This window comes from Gasterosteus aculeatus, chromosome 18 (assembly GCF_964276395.1).
Source record: "Gasterosteus aculeatus chromosome 18, fGasAcu3.hap1.1, whole genome shotgun sequence".
Taxonomy (NCBI): domain Eukaryota; kingdom Metazoa; phylum Chordata; class Actinopteri; order Perciformes; family Gasterosteidae; genus Gasterosteus; species Gasterosteus aculeatus.
The window spans coordinates 669,174-685,675 of NC_135706.1; the positions used below are offsets into that span (position 1 = coordinate 669,174).

A 16,502-nucleotide genomic window follows, 5' to 3' on the forward strand; every position below is an offset into this window, starting at 1 on the left:
TGCTGTACTTTGTGGTGCTTTACCTTTGGATTTGCCGTCTCCGTCGGCTCTCTGCGACTCTGTCATGTTGGGATGGGCGGGCTTTGCAGCGGATGGTAATGATGGGATTGGCTAAAATGAAGCAAACCATACAGATGGAAATGATTTATTTCACATGGGTGGATGTCCCGTCAGTGAGACGGGTGGGTGTCTGAACCCCGTCCACTTTAAATGTGTGGGAAGCATGCGGCTCCTTCCTCCTGTTGGTTGAGGGAACTTTAAAAGGCTGGAAACCAGAACCCCCCAAAACACGGCTTCACCGCGTGGCTTCTGCACCACGCTCCACCCTGAACACCAGCACGTGAATACACGGCGTGCAGCAACCAGGCACAATGCAAAAACATCCCTGTGTTCATTACAATAAGCCACAGAATGATATCAAATAAAATAATGTATTAATGGGCCGGCCTTTATTGGATTGGAATCCAATATTGGAAAGAATTATGACAGTAAACTGTGAGACACAGAAGGCGGAAGTGATGTCACAGCTTGTAGTCAGTCGCAGGATTAAACAAAGACTACACGTAAATAAAGAAATAGAAACCGGGAGCACGGTCATGCTGTAGGAACAGGAATGAAAGCGTCAATCAACCTGCTAAAAGCAGCCAGGCCCAAACTCACGGACGCCGTCCACACACAGCGGCGCTGCGGCGAGGAGGACGAGCGAGAGAGAGAGGAGAGCGAAGGCAGCCGTGGTAGCGGTGAGATGGACAAGGACAAGAAGGGAAGAGCTCCGGGGCCGAGTAGCACGCTGCTGTAGCGAGGCTACGCCGCTACGAAGCATCAGGTGCTTCTTGTGTCACCATAAGAAACCAGCAGGGGGGCAAATACTTCCTCACAGCTTTGGCGTGCGGGACGGATGTAGTTCAGAGAGCGTAACATGTTCCTGTTTGTGGCACTTTGGCTGGATTTTATTTCCATAAAGCACAGATGAAAATGAGCGTTTCGTTTGCATACGTTTCCTCTACATGTGATTTGAAAAAGAAAAGCTGCAGGTGTTGTCAGTGCAACTTAAGGATTTCCCAGAGCCTTTGACTTGATTCTTCCTGCAAACAGCAGTGGGAGAGAAGATCGTGGTGGTCCGTGCATACGTCCCATACGACGGACGAATTAAGCTGCATAAAGTGATTACATAACGCCGGCAGAGCGATCAGGCCCGTTGCCCCCCCGCGGTGAAGCTCTGCACCTCGGGGAACACACACTACTAATGACGGATGGCAGCCAGTTCACCTTCTGAACTCCCAACTAATGTTTATAAAATACACGATCATCCAGACCACAAACAAAGAAACTGGGTGTTCAGATTGCTCTGTTTCATGGAGATGCAGGTAAAGCAGCATACATGTCGATAAAGGGTTGCAGGCAGTGAACTACTGCAGGATGAAATACACCTGAAGACTGTCCAACTACGATGGAAACGTCTGTTGCCCAGTGCTGAGACCTCCAGTGACCCCGGTGGGGGGCCACGTGCTGCCCTGCTACGCATTTCATGCTGCGTCTCACTTACTTTCTCCTTCTTCTCCTCTGAGTCGGTGCTCGGCAGCCGGGGCTTTAGCTTCACCAACTCCCCCTTGAAAATATCTCCGTAGCCCACGCCTCGGATCTTCTTGGGCTGAGCGATGACGCCGTTGCCTGTGGCGGGCTGCGGGGAGGCGGGGGGGGCGCCGGCGCTTTCCATCCCACCGGCATCTGCGGGAGGAGAGACACGGCGCTGGTCAAACCTCACACCCTACAGCCGTTTAGCTCCATAACCACGACGGCGTACGCAAGCGTGGCGATAAGCCAGAGAGCTCTGGAGGGGAGGTCCGGTGTGTGGCGTCTGCGTGGGCTTCACCACCACGCGACGGGATGACTGTGCTCGGGGGTCATGCAGGTTTTAAGATGCAACGTTGGAAGGTTCTGCCAACTTTAATGGTTTTAGGATTGGAAACATCTCGATCTTAGAAAGTACACATTTTATTCCTAATTCAGCCACCAGGTGGTGCTATGAAGTGCGCGCAGATCACATAAATATGGAAATATTCATTCATGAAAGCCTAATGTCTACAGAACACCGACACAATGAAACAAGAGTCGAGCAGCTTTGGACTCGACACATTGTGAGCGCCGACTTAAAGTCTAACCTCAAGCTGTGGACCCTAAAACGCCTCTGTGCCGTGTCACAGCTTGCCTCTGTTTAGTTATTCAGACGAAAGGCTTGTCACACTGACTGCACAGCGACTGCACGGCGTACTGAGACCAGGTGATGTCTCTGTGCTCACACGGCCTGTTGTTGTGCTGCTCACTGGAGGAGTAACAGGAGGGAGGAGTACTGAAGATCTTGTTATTCCTGTTGGACTCACCCGGCGCAGATCAAACTGTATTCACGCGACTTCTGCCTGCGTCTTCCTTCTGGGTGTTTTCCATTACAATCAATTATATCAATTATAGTCGCCCTTTCCACTGGGTAGTGGATGCATGCATCCCGGTCCAGCGACAATTACTGCACCATTTATGTGTACGGAGTGCAGGACCTGCAGCCTGGAATGCAAGAGACACCTGACGGGTTTGTTCGAGTGAGACAGGTTTCAGAGAGGACAGCGATCTGATAACAGCCGCAGTTAAAGACAAAGAACAAACACGGCTGAGACTCTCGCCTTGAGCTGTTTTTGTCCAAAGACAAACACGTTTTCAAAAAGCAACCCCTCCCATGCTTGTAAAACTATGTTTGCTCGTCTCACCGGTCTCGTCTGCGGCCCCTTCGCTGGTGTCTCCGTCCTCTCCTGTGGCGTCCAGCTCTTTGACAAAGTTGGAGGGAAACAGCCCTGACTTGCCGTTGAAGTTGCCGTTCCACCAGCCCTCCTCCACCTGCACAGGGGACCATTTAAGTTAAGTTTTCCGAACATTAAAATTGAAAAAATAAACATGTCTTGGCCCCCTCGACCAAGAGGGAATCAGGTCATTAGGGGCTTCCAGGTGCGGTGGGACATGTGCTATAATGTAGTGGAAACACTGTAATACAACATTGAGAAGAATGAAATGTGCATTTGTTGCACACATCTAACTACGCGTGGGAGCTTCTCTCCGCCTCTCACCCGTTCCCCAAACTAGCAGTTAGCAGCTGCTGTATCAGCACCGGTCAAATAAATGCATTGAGTGTCTGGAAGATCACACCCACAGCGCCTCAAATGTCAACACAGCAGCCACCTTGTTTACCCTAAACATCCTTTGTAGTCTGTCCATCAGGAGACGGATCCTCTGACGTCCTCACTGAGGTTTCTTCCCTTTTCTCCCCCTGAAGGGTTTATTTGTTTCCTCATGTGAAGGTTTCAGGACAGAGGACGTCACACGTGTACAGACTGTAAAACCCTCTGAGGCAGATTTGTAATTTGGGCTTTACCAAATAAAATGAGTTGAACTTCCAACAAGCTTCACTCAGCCTTTTGAATCAGAAATAATAATAATAATAATACATTTAGGATTTAAAAAGTACCTCTTCGACGATGTCGACGATGTCCCCGATTTTCAGCTCCAGCTCGTCCTCGTTCTGCGGCTGGTAGTCAAACAGGACCTTGCACTGTCTCCTCTTGGGCTCTGTGGGACAGGAAACACACCAGTTTCAGTTTCAGTACAGTTCCATTGTAGTGCGGAGCGGGCTGGGAAATAACCATGTCTTTAAACCAATACGGAGTGTGTGTGATGTGCATGTGGGGGGGGGGGGGGCATTTCCTTCTGCACAGCACCGGGGTCGATCAGGACACCTTCACCCAACACTTCAGAGAGCAAAAATGCATCACAATGTGAAGGAGGGGAACCTCAGCTTCAGTGTTGGTTGTTGGATTGGTGGCTAGAATGCAATGATCTTCTGATTGCATATTTACACTGAATATGTACCTAATCCATATCCAGTGTTGTAAAGGGGGGGGCTGCTTGCTCATCGATCACCGATGCAGCGCTTTGCCGTCACGTAGTTCCAGGAAACCTTTGGACAACTAACTTTGAGAATCGCCTCGTTCTCCTGATCAACCCGATTCATCTCCTGCTGCCCACAGACTCTCTTCCCCCCCCAAGAAAGTCTCAAAGGTTGTTGTTTCTTCACAGTAGCGACAGATCACAACAGAAACACACAAACAGGTGAGCGCACTCCAGCAGTGTGCAGGTCGGGGTATGGTGGTGTCCGTCTGTGACTGGAAGGGAAACAGCGCTCAGCTTGGTCATGTTCCAGATAATCAGCTGTGAGGGTTTGATCTACTGGGTGTGTGTGTGTGTGTGTGTGTGTGTGTGTGTGTGTGTGTGTGTGTGTGTGTGTGTGTGTGTGTGCGTGCGGACGGGAAGCAGAGCGTCTTACTCTTGGGGGCGGCTGGCGGCGGGGGCAGGAAGCCTCCGGTTGGGATGCCGATGGTGCTCATCCTCTGGACCAGGTGGGCCACGTTCCCCGCGGCCTTGTCCTTCCTCTGCGCCTCCTCTTTTGGCTCACTCTTGGTCTCCTTCACCTCTTTGGATTCCTTCTTCACCACCTACAAAAACATCAGGACATACAGCAGACATGAGTCCGTCACCATGAAACAGACATGTTGAATGAGTTAGAAAAGTGAGAAAACAAGTATTGCATTCAATTAAGCATCGGTTCATAGCTTAGCGTCGTGGTTTGATTCACCCCTCAGAGCTCTGAACGGGCCGCTCACCTGTGAAGATTAAGACGCTAAACAAAACGTTTGTTTGCCACAAAGCCCATTTTCTGCATTAATCCAAAACCCTGACGTGGGAAGTCTAGTCGTCTTTCTGTCTGGTGAAACCCTGTGACTTCCTGATGGGCTGCTGCATCAGAGAGCATCGCAGTGAGACATACGTCTCACAATACGCATCAGTCACACCAAAGAGAGACACACAGTAGAGTGTGAAGGCCTCCCTGCTGAGTCACACATCGCACGCACACCACTTACACACACCCGGGGGGGAAATTGGAGCGAGCATTAATGCAGGAAGCGGAAAGTAGAGAAAGTCGGAAAGTCTCCGCAGTAGAGATTCCAGGAGACACTGAACTCATACAAAGATAAAAAGGTAGCGAGCTACGAGGCGTGACAGAAGGATCTTTGCAGGTAGACGTTCTACCGCTGTGAAGCCTCAGGTTCTGGGATTCTGCCGTCGCCATGTTGTTTGTTTGTTTGTAACGGGAGAACTTCCAAACAAAAGCAGACAGACTACAAAGTAAACCAGCATCGTAATGCTTTCCTGCGCTGCACTGTAACGGCTTGTTAAAGAGCAGGAAGGTTAAGCACGATTCATCGACATGGTCCTCATATCTACGCAGCGAGATCAAATATTAACAAACCTACAGCTACGTCGCCATTCAAAAAGGAAGCAGGAAGCGACAAGACGTCTCGGGCGCCGGCTGCGTTACCCGGGGCAAAGGTCAGGCAGCAGCAGGCTGGTTAGAGGATTAACTATCTGAGCCAGGCCGTTCAGCAGATTACCTATCTCACTACGAAGGATTAGTCCGGCCGGTTTTAGAATAAAAGGTAAGCGAGGTGAGAAGATAATCCAAGCGCCCTGTACTGACTAATGGACTGTGCGGACTGGGATGGCGTGTTTCTGTCTCCAGCTGACCAGCGGTTACTGGACGCTGTGGGAACACGCGGCCATGTAGAGACAGAAACCACACAAGAGGTAGCACGAGGTCGACCCACGTTTCTATGTGTGTCTTGTGGAGAATTGTAGATGTAGAAGAAGCAAACTAATAGAACGGTTGTGAAAACGCTGTAATAACTCACAACAAGCTCCTCAAGCCTGAAGAACAGTGTCTGCCGCTCCATCACGGTGTATTGCAGTATTTCTTTTTTCATTCACACCAAAACAGGAGCACCTGAGCAGCTGTCCACCGGTCGCTACTGGCCGGCGGGTTGGCCTGTTAGCGCGTTAGCTGCTGCGGCTGCTCGTGTTGCCACCAGAACAATTACAATAATATCATTCATCACAACAAGAGGTGGTTCTGGTCACAGCCCTGCGGCGTGGTGCCCTTCCTCTCACCTTCACAAAGTTGTCGGGGAAGAGGCCCCGTCTCCCGTTCAGGTCCCCCTCCATCCAGCCGTCCTCCTCTACGTAGTGCACGTCCTTGATGACGTCGCCCGGCCGCAGGGTCAGCTCGTCCTCATGGAGGGCGTCGTAATCGTACTCCGCCACAACCTCTGCTCCAGACAGGGTGAAGTAAAAGGAGGTAAGAGAAGACCGGGTCATTGTCTGAATATTAAAAGTGACATCTTATGGTCACATCCAGTGATCACACACAATGTGGGAAGAACTCTGGCAGAATTGTGAACAACAAAAGTGGGAACAAAATCAATGATAAATCTCTACTCAGCAATGTGTCCGGCTGTCACTATAAGCACTTATCGGATCGGACGAACCCAGGATGTCTCGGCCAGGGACACGGAGTGTCCACCCTCAGTCCGGCCTTTCAGCGTACACGTGAGTATCTTCCATAGTGCTGTTATAGTCGCTCATGCATTCCTATGGTCTGTTTGGGTTTCCTGGATGACCGCTGGAAACTTGTTGGAAGGACTTGAAGGAACATCCCAAAAGGATTACTTATGTATATTCTACGTATCCGTGTATACGGTGATATTGGGACCAGCAGATGAAGAAAGCCAGAGAGCGGTGGGGGATTTTGAGCAGAACTCCGGACTGATTCCAGAGCAGCAGGTTGAGCAGCCGCTAGAAGTAAACGCAGCGCTCCAGAGGACTGACTGGTAGTCAGGTGTTTGCCAACGCCGCGCGGCCCCTAAAAGACACGTGACTCATGGCGGAGGCACGGCCGACTCCACACGAATCAGCCAAGACAAATACAAGAAGGGTGTGCGCGCGTGCGCACAATGGAACACCTGGGCAGAATCCCTCTGTGCAGGCCGTACGAGATTACCGGACGCGCTCGCTCCCCCGTGACGTCACTGACCTCGGGCCGCTACAGCGGCCGGCATCCAGCGGGAAAATGGCCCCGGTCAATGATCTCAGACCAGCTTTCCCCTGGGACTGGGGGGCTGCAGACCACCAGACAGGCTGTCTGCCGTTAAGGGGCAAGTGGGCCAACGAGGGGTTACAGGGTTGTAGTGGTACAAGAGGTGAACGTTCTTCCTTTTAATAACGGCCGTATTGTGCTGTGAAAACGGAGACGTGAGACTCCGTAAAGGACGTAGTCAGCGGACCAATCACAGCCTGCTGCTGCAGGAGGCTGCAAAGCTTCACACGCTAGTCGAGAAAAATGGGTCGACGCACGCAAGGAGGTGTGAAAAGACACCCAAGGAGCTCTTGCGTGTACGCGTCCTTGTGTTTCTCTGAAAACGCAGAAGCATAAACTAGTCTTAAGCACTCTTGATATGCACATGCGTCCATCCGTCTTTCCATAGCAGGCTCATGAAATAAAGAAAAATACATTTGTTTGAACGTCAGAATTTGGTCTCTACACTTAAAGATGCTCACTCAGACAGACAGACACACACACACACACACAGTTCACTTAAACCTTATTCATTCAATTATTACCATTCATGTATACACATATACATTTGTCAACAATAGCCGCTAAGGACAAAGCATCGTCTGGGCCCGTCAGGGACCACGGGGAGAGAGTAGACAGTGACGGACAGGAGCCACGCTCTGCTACGCTAATGGGGCATCTTCCAGACCAGCGCTTTACGTCGCCTCGGCAACCACACAGAACCAGCAGCCTGCCTGAGCGCCGCCGAGCCAGCCGGATCAGTAACACGGTCTCCTCAGGACACCGATTGCTGCGTACCAGGGGCGGCTACAATACGTTTGGTGACCTGGGGGGTCCATGAGGTTGTCAACTGTTTATTAGGCACTTTTCAAATTAGGGCTGAGCACGTTAGCGCATTAATTAATGCTGACAATTATTCCATCGCACATTAACGCACTTTTTCGACCCAGAGGGCAGTAACGCTACGGGAGGTTCCCTCTGACGACGTCCTGAGACAGAACGGGATGGAGGAAGAAAAGCTCTTCTCGCCATGAAGACAAATGGGAATGTTCTCAACCGACCACTGGTTCATGTGATCAATAAACGGGCCTCGATCAGCAGCATGAACTCTAGAGACGGGCACGGTATATTTTACTGACAATAGTACCGTTATCTCCACTGCTTACTGGTTTGGCTCCTTATCAATACTCTTATCAGTTATTTTGTGAGGGAAATATAAGATTATAAAAGAATCAGCATTGCCATTTAATGAATATGTAAACAAATGATTTTAGAAGACGACGGCAGAAATGTTTGGTCGTCTCACGTCTTTTTGACGTTTCCGTGCTAAAAAGGTCTCCGAGCAGCAAAGCAAGCAGGCCGAGACAACCGACCTTCACTGGTCAGATGCACCGTGGTGGGAAATCAACGGCAAGCACACGCTGGTAAATAAAGGTAGAGGTCAATGTTCAAGCAGACACCTGGCCGGCCCGCTCGTTTCTTCACTGCCGCTGTGGAACCAAACAGTAGAGTAACTGTGGGCCTGAAGGTTCACGACGTTGATCCGGACCAAACTAAATCACAGCTCAGAACACAGAGTTTGTCCAAACCGCAGTGTGTCCCATGGAATAGTTTGACAGTGAAATGCAGTGATTTGGTGCATATGAGGAAGTCTGCGTAGGGATGCTACCAGGACCTGGTCTCAAACAGGACCTGGTGCTGAAACAAAGAGCCTCGTATTTCATCTGTACGTCATTAACGGAACTCTTTCAAATGATCACAGAATGCTCTTTACCCCGTGTGCTGTAGAACTGACCCGGCCGGAGCCGCAGGCAGCTTTCGCAGCCGGCCTCTTTCTGCTCGCTGGGAAGCAGGAAGCGCAGCGAGCGACGACAGCCGTCGGTGGGATGTTGTGGTTGATAAGTCGACTACTGGTGGAGACAGATACTGGCCACGGTGGACGTGAGTCAGTAGTCAGGAGGCCGACAGCATGCGCTCCGCTCAGATGGAGCAAACACAGAATGCGAGGGGCTCAGACATGTTGAAACACAGCAGAGGTATCCGCAGAGATGAGCGCCGCCCGAGGGAACGCACGCCAACCAGGAACGCACGCCAAATGTTCCAGAAGCGGACGCGAGCTAACGAGCCTGCTCTCCTGGATTCTCTTGGCAGTGATGACATACTCTAATGAGTCCAAGATAGACATCAGTAGTATTCCGAGCTTGGCCCTCCTCCTGCGGTGTTTTTGTTATTTCCCTGGTTTCACAGGCCTCCTGCATCCCGAGCGCATCAGCGTAGTGCTGAAAAGTAGAAGCAACCAAGTTCACGCTTGTGTTGAAGCGGCCGCAACGTGAGAAGCAGCAGGTCTAAAGCCTTTCTACGCCTTTTAACACATAACCGCCGACGCGTCTACCAAGACGCCGGTGCTTTCCTGTTCGCAGGCTGATCACAGATCAGATTCACTCCTCTACACTTGCACAACGGCAGTTCACTTGGCCTCAGTGTCACAGCTCGGATTTGTTTAAAGGGTTCAGACCATCAGCGTGAAGACAAACGGCTCTAACGCGGTTTCGTTTCTCAGCTTCAGCTCACGTGTTGAACGTCAGGACCACCAGCTGCTCCCCCTGAAGGGGCAGAGCAGATGTTTAGGGGTAAACAAACTGGGTGATGTCACGGAGTAGCACAGGACGGGGTGGGCTGTATGACACGCAAACAGAGGAAACATTTGCAGGGTTTGGTGGAAAGAACAACATCCACACACACACTGACCGACGCGCCGTGAAGCGTGATGATGATTGATCCCACTGATTAGAGACGGACAGGACCGTTTGTCTCTGGAAGAGCTCGACTGTGAACTGCTGGGTCCAAACCCCAGCCCGCACATGACCCACTCTGTCCCTGCCGTGGACATGTCCCACACACAGCGAGCCCGGCGACGCGCACTCACTCCTCGAACATGAAGCCAATGTCAAAAAGGGGAAGCTAACACACCCGAAGAAGCTAACTCGACGCCTTGGAGTCTCTTGTGTGTCCTTAAGACAGACACGCCGCTCGTCCTCCTGTCCGGCCGGGACAGGGACCCGCGGGGGGGTCGAGAGAGCAGCTATTCGCGGTGCCGTGTTCACATCGTTGGCCAGGCGTCGGTTGGCGGGTGGAGGCGGCGTCACCCGGGGGTACGGCTAGCGGGCTAAGCTACCAGCTAGCTTAACTGGCTCGCTAACTTTTACCTCCCTGCTGGGAAAAGGAAAAACGCGGTGGGCACCGCGCTTCAACGTCACTGACAGCGGGTTCGGTACCGGACGTGCGGCCGGCTCGCTCGGCCCGCGGGCCGGAGGCGCGGTTGCGGCGCTGGGACGCGACCCGGGCGCCACATCACGGAGACACTCACCCATTCCGCCCGTCGCTGTCGAACGCTGGGAGCGGCTACCCGTCGGCTAGCCGCTAGCCGCTAGCCAGGTGAAAGGTGAGAGGCGGCGGACCGCGAAGAGGGCTTCTCTTCTTCTTCTTCTTCTTCTTCGTCCGCGGGTCTACGACAGCCGAAAGAGGCGTGGACCGAGACGTGGCGTTGTGTCCACCGGGGCTCGCGGTGGTGCTGCGGGACTACAGCGCGGGAGGTTCACCGAGGAGTCTCCACCTTTTCTGGGGCTCGTACCCGCGGGTTGTAGCCGCCGCTGGCTGCTGCGGCCCCGCTGCCGTCACGATGCACAGGAAACAGCAGGAAACTGTTCACTGGAATGTTGTGTCCTCCTCCTCCTCCCCTCATCTCTCTCCTCCCCCCTCTCTCTCTCCCCCTCCTCCCCCCATCGGGTTATTGACCCACTCAGCAAGTACAGCAGCTCCTGTGCGCGCGCGTCACCGGGCCGCTTGTGGTCGTTGTCCTTCTTACTGGGACAGAATCACGTCCCCACCAATATGCGGGACACACGTCCCCCAAACGTTTTTTAATGTTCATTTATTCATCCAGGTTCATTTAAGTCGAGCGTCACATGTTCCAGGTGTTGATTCGTACCAGAACAATCTGTACTCATACGAAAGTATGGATGTAGTTAAAGGGTGGATGTAGTTAAAGTGTGGATGTAGTTAAAGTGTGGATGTAGTTAAAGGGTGGATGTAGTTAAAGTGTGGATGTAGTTAAAGTGTGGATGTAGTTAAAGGGTGGATGTAGTTAAAGGGTGGATGTAGTTAAAGTGTGGATGTAGTTAAAGGGTGGATGTAGTTAAAGTGTGGATGTAGTTAAAGTGTGGATGTAGTTAAAGGGTGGATGTAGTTAAAGTGTGGATGTAGTTAAAGTGTGGATGTAGTTAAAGGGTGGATGTAGTTAAAGGGTGGATGTAGTTAAAGTGTGGATGTAGTTAAAGGGTGGATGTAGTTAAAGGGTGGATGTAGTTAAAGTGTGGATGTAGTTAAAGTGTGGATGTAGTTAAAGGGTGGATGTAGTTAAAGTGTGGATGTAGTTAAAGGGTGGATGTAGTTAAAGTGTGGATGTAGTTAAAGGGTGGATGTAGTTAAAGTGTGGATGTAGTTAAAGGGTGGATGTAGTTAAAGGGTGGATGTAGTTAAAGTGTGGATGTAGTTAAAGTGTGGATGTAGTTAAAGGGTGGATGTAGTTAAAGTGTGGATGTAGTTAAAGTGTGGATGTAGTTAAAGGGTGGATGTAGTTAAAGGGTGGATGTAGTTAAAGGGTGGATGTAGTTAAAGTGTGGATGTAGTTAAAGTGTGGATGTAGTTAAAGGGTGGATGTAGTTAAAGTGTGGATGTAGTTAAAGTGTGGATGTAGTTAAAGGGTGGATGTAGTTAAAGGGTGGATGTAGTTAAAGTGTGGATGTAGTTAAAGTGTGGATGTAGTTAAAGGGTGGATGTAGTTAAAGTGTGGATGTAGTTAAAGTGTGGATGTAGTTAAAGGGTGGATGTAGTTAAAGGGTGGATGTAGTTAAAGGGTGGATGTAGTTAAAGTGTGGATGTAGTTAAAGTGTGGATGTAGTTAAAGGGTGGATGTAGTTAAAGTGTGGATGTAGTTAAAGTGTGGATGTAGTTAAAGGGTGGATGTAGTTAAAGTGTGGATGTAGTTAAAGTGTGGATGTAGTTAAAGGGTGGATGTAGTTAAAGGGTGGATGTAGTTAAAGGGTGGATGTAGTTAAAGGGTGGATGTAGTTAAAGTGTGGATGTAGTTAAAGTGTGGATGTAGTTAAAGGGTGGATGTAGTTAAAGGGTGGATGTAGTTAAAGTGTGGATGTAGTTAAAGTGTGGATGTAGTTAAAGGGTGGATGTAGTTAAAGTGTGGATGTAGTTAAAGTGTGGATGTAGTTAAAGGGTGGATGTAGTTAAAGTGTGGATGTAGTTAAAGGGTGGATGTAGTTAAAGTGTGGATGTAGTTAAAGGGTGGATGTAGTTAAAGGGTGGATGTAGTTAAAGTGTGGATGTAGTTAAAGTGTGGATGTAGTTAAAGGGTGGATGTAGTTAAAGTGTGGATGTAGTTAAAGTGTGGATGTAGTTAAAGGGTGGATGTAGTTAAAGGGTGGATGTAGTTAAAGTGTGGATGTAGTTAAAGTGTGGATGTAGTTAAAGGGTGGATGTAGTTAAAGTGTGGATGTAGTTAAAGTGTGGATGTAGTTAAAGTGTGGATGTAGTTAAAGGGTGGATGTAGTTAAAGTGTGGATGTAGTTAAAGTGTGGATGTAGTTAAAGTGTGGATGTAGTTAAAGGGTGGATGTAGTTAAAGTGTGGATGTAGTTAAAGTGTGGATGTAGTTAAAGTGTGGATGTAGTTAAAGGGTGGATGTAGTTAAAGGGTGGATGTAGTTAAAGGGTGGATGTAGTTAAAGTGTGGATGTAGTTAAAGTGTGGATGTAGTTAAAGTGTGGATGTAGTTAAAGGGTGACCTGAATGAAGCTCAGTGGTGGTAACGGACTCACAAAGCTACAAACACAGCAGCCCTGCAGTGAGACCCAGACAACACCGGGTCACAAACAACCATCCACACCCAACATGCTCCTGTAGCTGTGACTACAGCGTGTGGATGGTAGTGACTGATGGACAGGTGTCACTGTGTGTGGTTCTCCTGTCATCAGGGGGTCAATGATGTCATGTAGTGTGAAAGCGCTTTGAGTGGTCAGAAGACAAGTGCTATACAAGTACAGTCCATTTACCTCAGTGGCCCCTCAGTGGCCCCTCAGTGGGCCCTCAGTGGTCCCTCAGTAGCCCCTCAGTGGTCCCTCAGTGGTTCCTCAGTGGTCCCTCAGTGGCCCCTCAGTGGCCCCTCAGTGGCCCCTCAGTGGCCCCTCAGTGGTCCCTCAGTGGTCCCTCAGTAGCCCCTCAGTGGCCCCTCAGTGGCCCCTCAGTGGTTCCTCAGTGGTCCCTCAGTAGCCCCTCAGTGGTCCCTCAGTGGTTCCTCAGTGGTCCCTCAGTGGCCCCTCAGTGGTCCCTCAGTGGCCCCTCAGTGGTCCCTCAGTGGCCCCTCAGTGGTCCCTCAGTGGTCCCTCAGTGGCCCCTCAGTGGCCTCACAGGCTTCTGTCAGCTGTCAGAGAGTAAACATCATTTCCTCTGATGTAAATAACATTTGAAAGGCGCTGCTCTTGTCGTTGTGCATCAGTTCGGATGGATTGTGTGTAAATAAATGTGACCTGTGAGTTTCCTGTTGTCATTGACTTAATTACATTGTTATGACTCTACTATGTTAATTATTATCCGTCATGCATTTGTAGGTGTTGATCTTAACACTTTAGATAGTTAATACATAACTTTATACACGTAACAGAAACACAATGACGTTATCCATAGTTCAGCACAACTGTAATATCACTTGCAATAGTGGAAGAGACGCTGTAACAGAGTTTATAGTTCAGTAATATAAAAGCACAATGGAAAGAAGAGAACGGCGGTTATACGCCAGCTGACTGAGAAAGATGCAGAGTTTCCTCATTCTTTTGGCAGCGTCACGAAGGCAAAAAACAACTCAACATGCTATTTGAAATATTCACGCCAAACCCCAAAGTACGTGACTGCCGGGAAGGAAACGAAACTGCTCATGAATAAATTCTTCAGCAGAGCCTGTGTGAAGAATCACAATAATATATCTATATAATGTCTTGTTTTAGATGCAAAATGTCCTTTTACTCTGCTGCTGCTGATCTGACTGATGACAATAAACCCCCTCATCCCAGGGGGGCTTTTCCATGTGGGCCCCCGCGCGTGATGAGGCTCTTTCCACCGTGCAGCGATTGCTTTCCTCCACCTGCTCTGCGCCGCCACGTCCTCCACCTGCACTGATCACTTCTCCACCTGTCACGTGTGCGGCGCCTCTATGTTGCTTAGTAACGAGCGTACGGTGGCCGAGGCGGTTTAACGTCTTCTCACGATGTGGCGCGTGAACTACGGTTGAAATGCGCGAGGCTTCAGAACCTGCAACGACTTTATAACTAAACCGAGACCGCTGAGCTGAACTAACGAAGCCACGTTCAAACTCGCCGAAGCGTAAAATAGTCGTCTCGGCCTGTAGTGGTAATGTGTCGTTCATTCTGAACGAATCCTTACGAGGACTCGAGAGAAACGAGTCCTCTCAAAAGAAGATTCGTTCGTTTGGTCGTGGCCGCGCATCGGGACCTGCGTCGCCTCAGCCCAGCAAACAGACACGATTCGTTGAATGCAGGTCACGTGGAAAATGAACCATGAACGAAAAGAGAAAACAGACACGATTCGTTCATTTTGACGGGGTCTTCGGATACGGATCTTAGGATCGTTTTTCACGCTCAGAGGAGACAGAAAGGATTTGTTTACCTCGTTCACTCGCGTGGCTCGGTTTGGTAAGACGTGGATGATATTCCTTCACAAGTAATAATTACAGGTTTCGTTATTTTAACTTTCTTGTTCTTCACTTAGAGTTCAGTGTATATGTATAATAGTTATGCCGTGATAATTGAACGCTAGTGTGAAAATAAATGATCACTTCAAATCATCCAGACTGTCATGATACATTATTAAAATGCAGGAATTTATCTTAATCCCCGTTCATTTTACTGAACGAGATTCAAAGAACCGAGTCGGTACAATGATCCGAACTTCCCATCACTGGTCCGTAGTGCACAAGAACCGCCGCTGTAAGCGGTGTGGGTTGGTGGATGACGTCATCCTGACGCGTTAATCCGCCGTACTTTGCCTGTCTGTCGTCAGTCAGCTGCGTGCGGATTTAGGGGGAAAAGTATCGTGACTTCGTCAACCACCAACATGTTCGTCTCGTTAACGAAAGTTAAGATTTATTTTTTATTTTTTAAGGTCGTCATAGTTTTTGTCGACGAAATGAAGCGTGCTGCACACAGACCATCACAGGTAGTTAGAAAGGTGAACAGTCATCACAGATAAGGGGGTGGTATTTGTTGTCAAGACAACAAAAAACATTTATTTGTTTCTTCTCAAAGAACTAAATCTGTGCGTCTGGTAGCGAACGTGACGTGTGAAAGTAGGAGACCCCGCTTATCAAATGCAGCTGTGCTGTTTATTCATCACATCTTTAATGCGATATTCGATTAGTATCACAGGTCGTTGTGGTTCACAGTTCAATAGCAACTGGTTATTTATTTGGGTTAAAGCATTAAATCCTAAAATATCATGCTATATGTATGTATATATATATATATATATATATATATATATATATATATATAGTGTGTGTGAGAGCACTACAGGCCACGAGGTGGCAGCTCAGTCAAAGGAACCTGATCTGTATCAAACGTTTTCTAACAAAAGTATAAACAATTCAACCGCTAAAGAAACGCGATTCTCATTCAGACAAATTCAACAGTAAACACTAAATTTGCTTCAATGGAACAAAAGACATAAAAATGAAGATATAAAAGAAGAACACTGAACTCGCCAAGATCCACGTTGAATCATCAAACACGTTTGGAGCGAGTAGTAAAAGCTTCATCCAGTGCTCATTACTGAAATGTATGAAAATCAGAAAGTATTTAATAAGATAACGTCTTCATTTAAAACCTATGAAACAAAACATAATGGTTCCAATGTGAGTAATGAAGTGGGGATGTTTCTCCCTGTCACCAAAACACTGAATCTAATTATATGGAAATACTCTTAATTCAGAATCAGGTTTGAAGGAAGCGATCCCCTATTTGTGTGTCTGTGCACCGGAGGTTTAACGCTGCCGTCCAATAGGTTCAGCTTGGGTTGTAATTATTGTACTATTATTTGCAACGTGTGATTTGTTCGTTGAGCTCTGATGTCAGGGAATGTTGTTGGAAGAAAAAGTCATTCAAATGTTTGTGACTCCATGTTTGCTTCTATTAATAATAGAATACGTCAACACAAAGCAGCACTGTACGTTTTAACTTGAACAGTTACGTTCAGATCTAAAAGTTCTTTGAGTCAAAGAGAAGAAGTAAGTGGACGTAACCAAACGGAGCTGTGATGTTTTACATGCGGCTCCATCGTCTTCTCTCCACAGTTTGTGTCTCAGTGTCCTTGAGCAAGGCACTGAAGCCCAGTGCTTCACAGCGGCACACTGCT

General features: G+C 48.9%; 1 protein-coding gene across 6 annotated transcripts in view; it reads right to left on the reverse strand.

The window, feature by feature from the left end:
- cd2ap (CD2-associated protein) overlaps positions 1-13,500 on the reverse strand; it is a 28,901-nt gene extending 15,401 nt beyond the window's left edge. For 2 of the 6 annotated variants that reach the window (XM_078093887.1, XM_078093886.1), the window contains exons 1-7: positions 10,377-10,833; positions 6,046-6,203; positions 4,367-4,535; positions 3,512-3,612; positions 2,760-2,886; positions 1,547-1,728; positions 24-111 (exon numbers count right to left, since the gene is read on the reverse strand). In XM_078093887.1, the coding sequence (XP_077950013.1) occupies positions 24-111; positions 1,547-1,728; positions 2,760-2,886; positions 3,512-3,612; positions 4,367-4,535; positions 6,046-6,203; positions 10,377-10,380 (829 nt within the window). In that variant the 5' untranslated portion in view covers positions 10,381-10,833. Of the gene's footprint in view, positions 1-23; positions 112-1,546; positions 1,729-2,759; positions 2,887-3,511; positions 3,613-4,366; positions 4,536-6,045; positions 6,204-8,783; positions 9,058-9,979; positions 10,834-13,132 lie in introns of those variants that run through there. The other 4 variants (XM_078093892.1, XM_078093891.1, XM_078093889.1 and 1 more) reach the window with 4 other exon arrangements.
- Between the last annotated feature and the right edge of the window lie 3,002 nt (positions 13,501-16,502).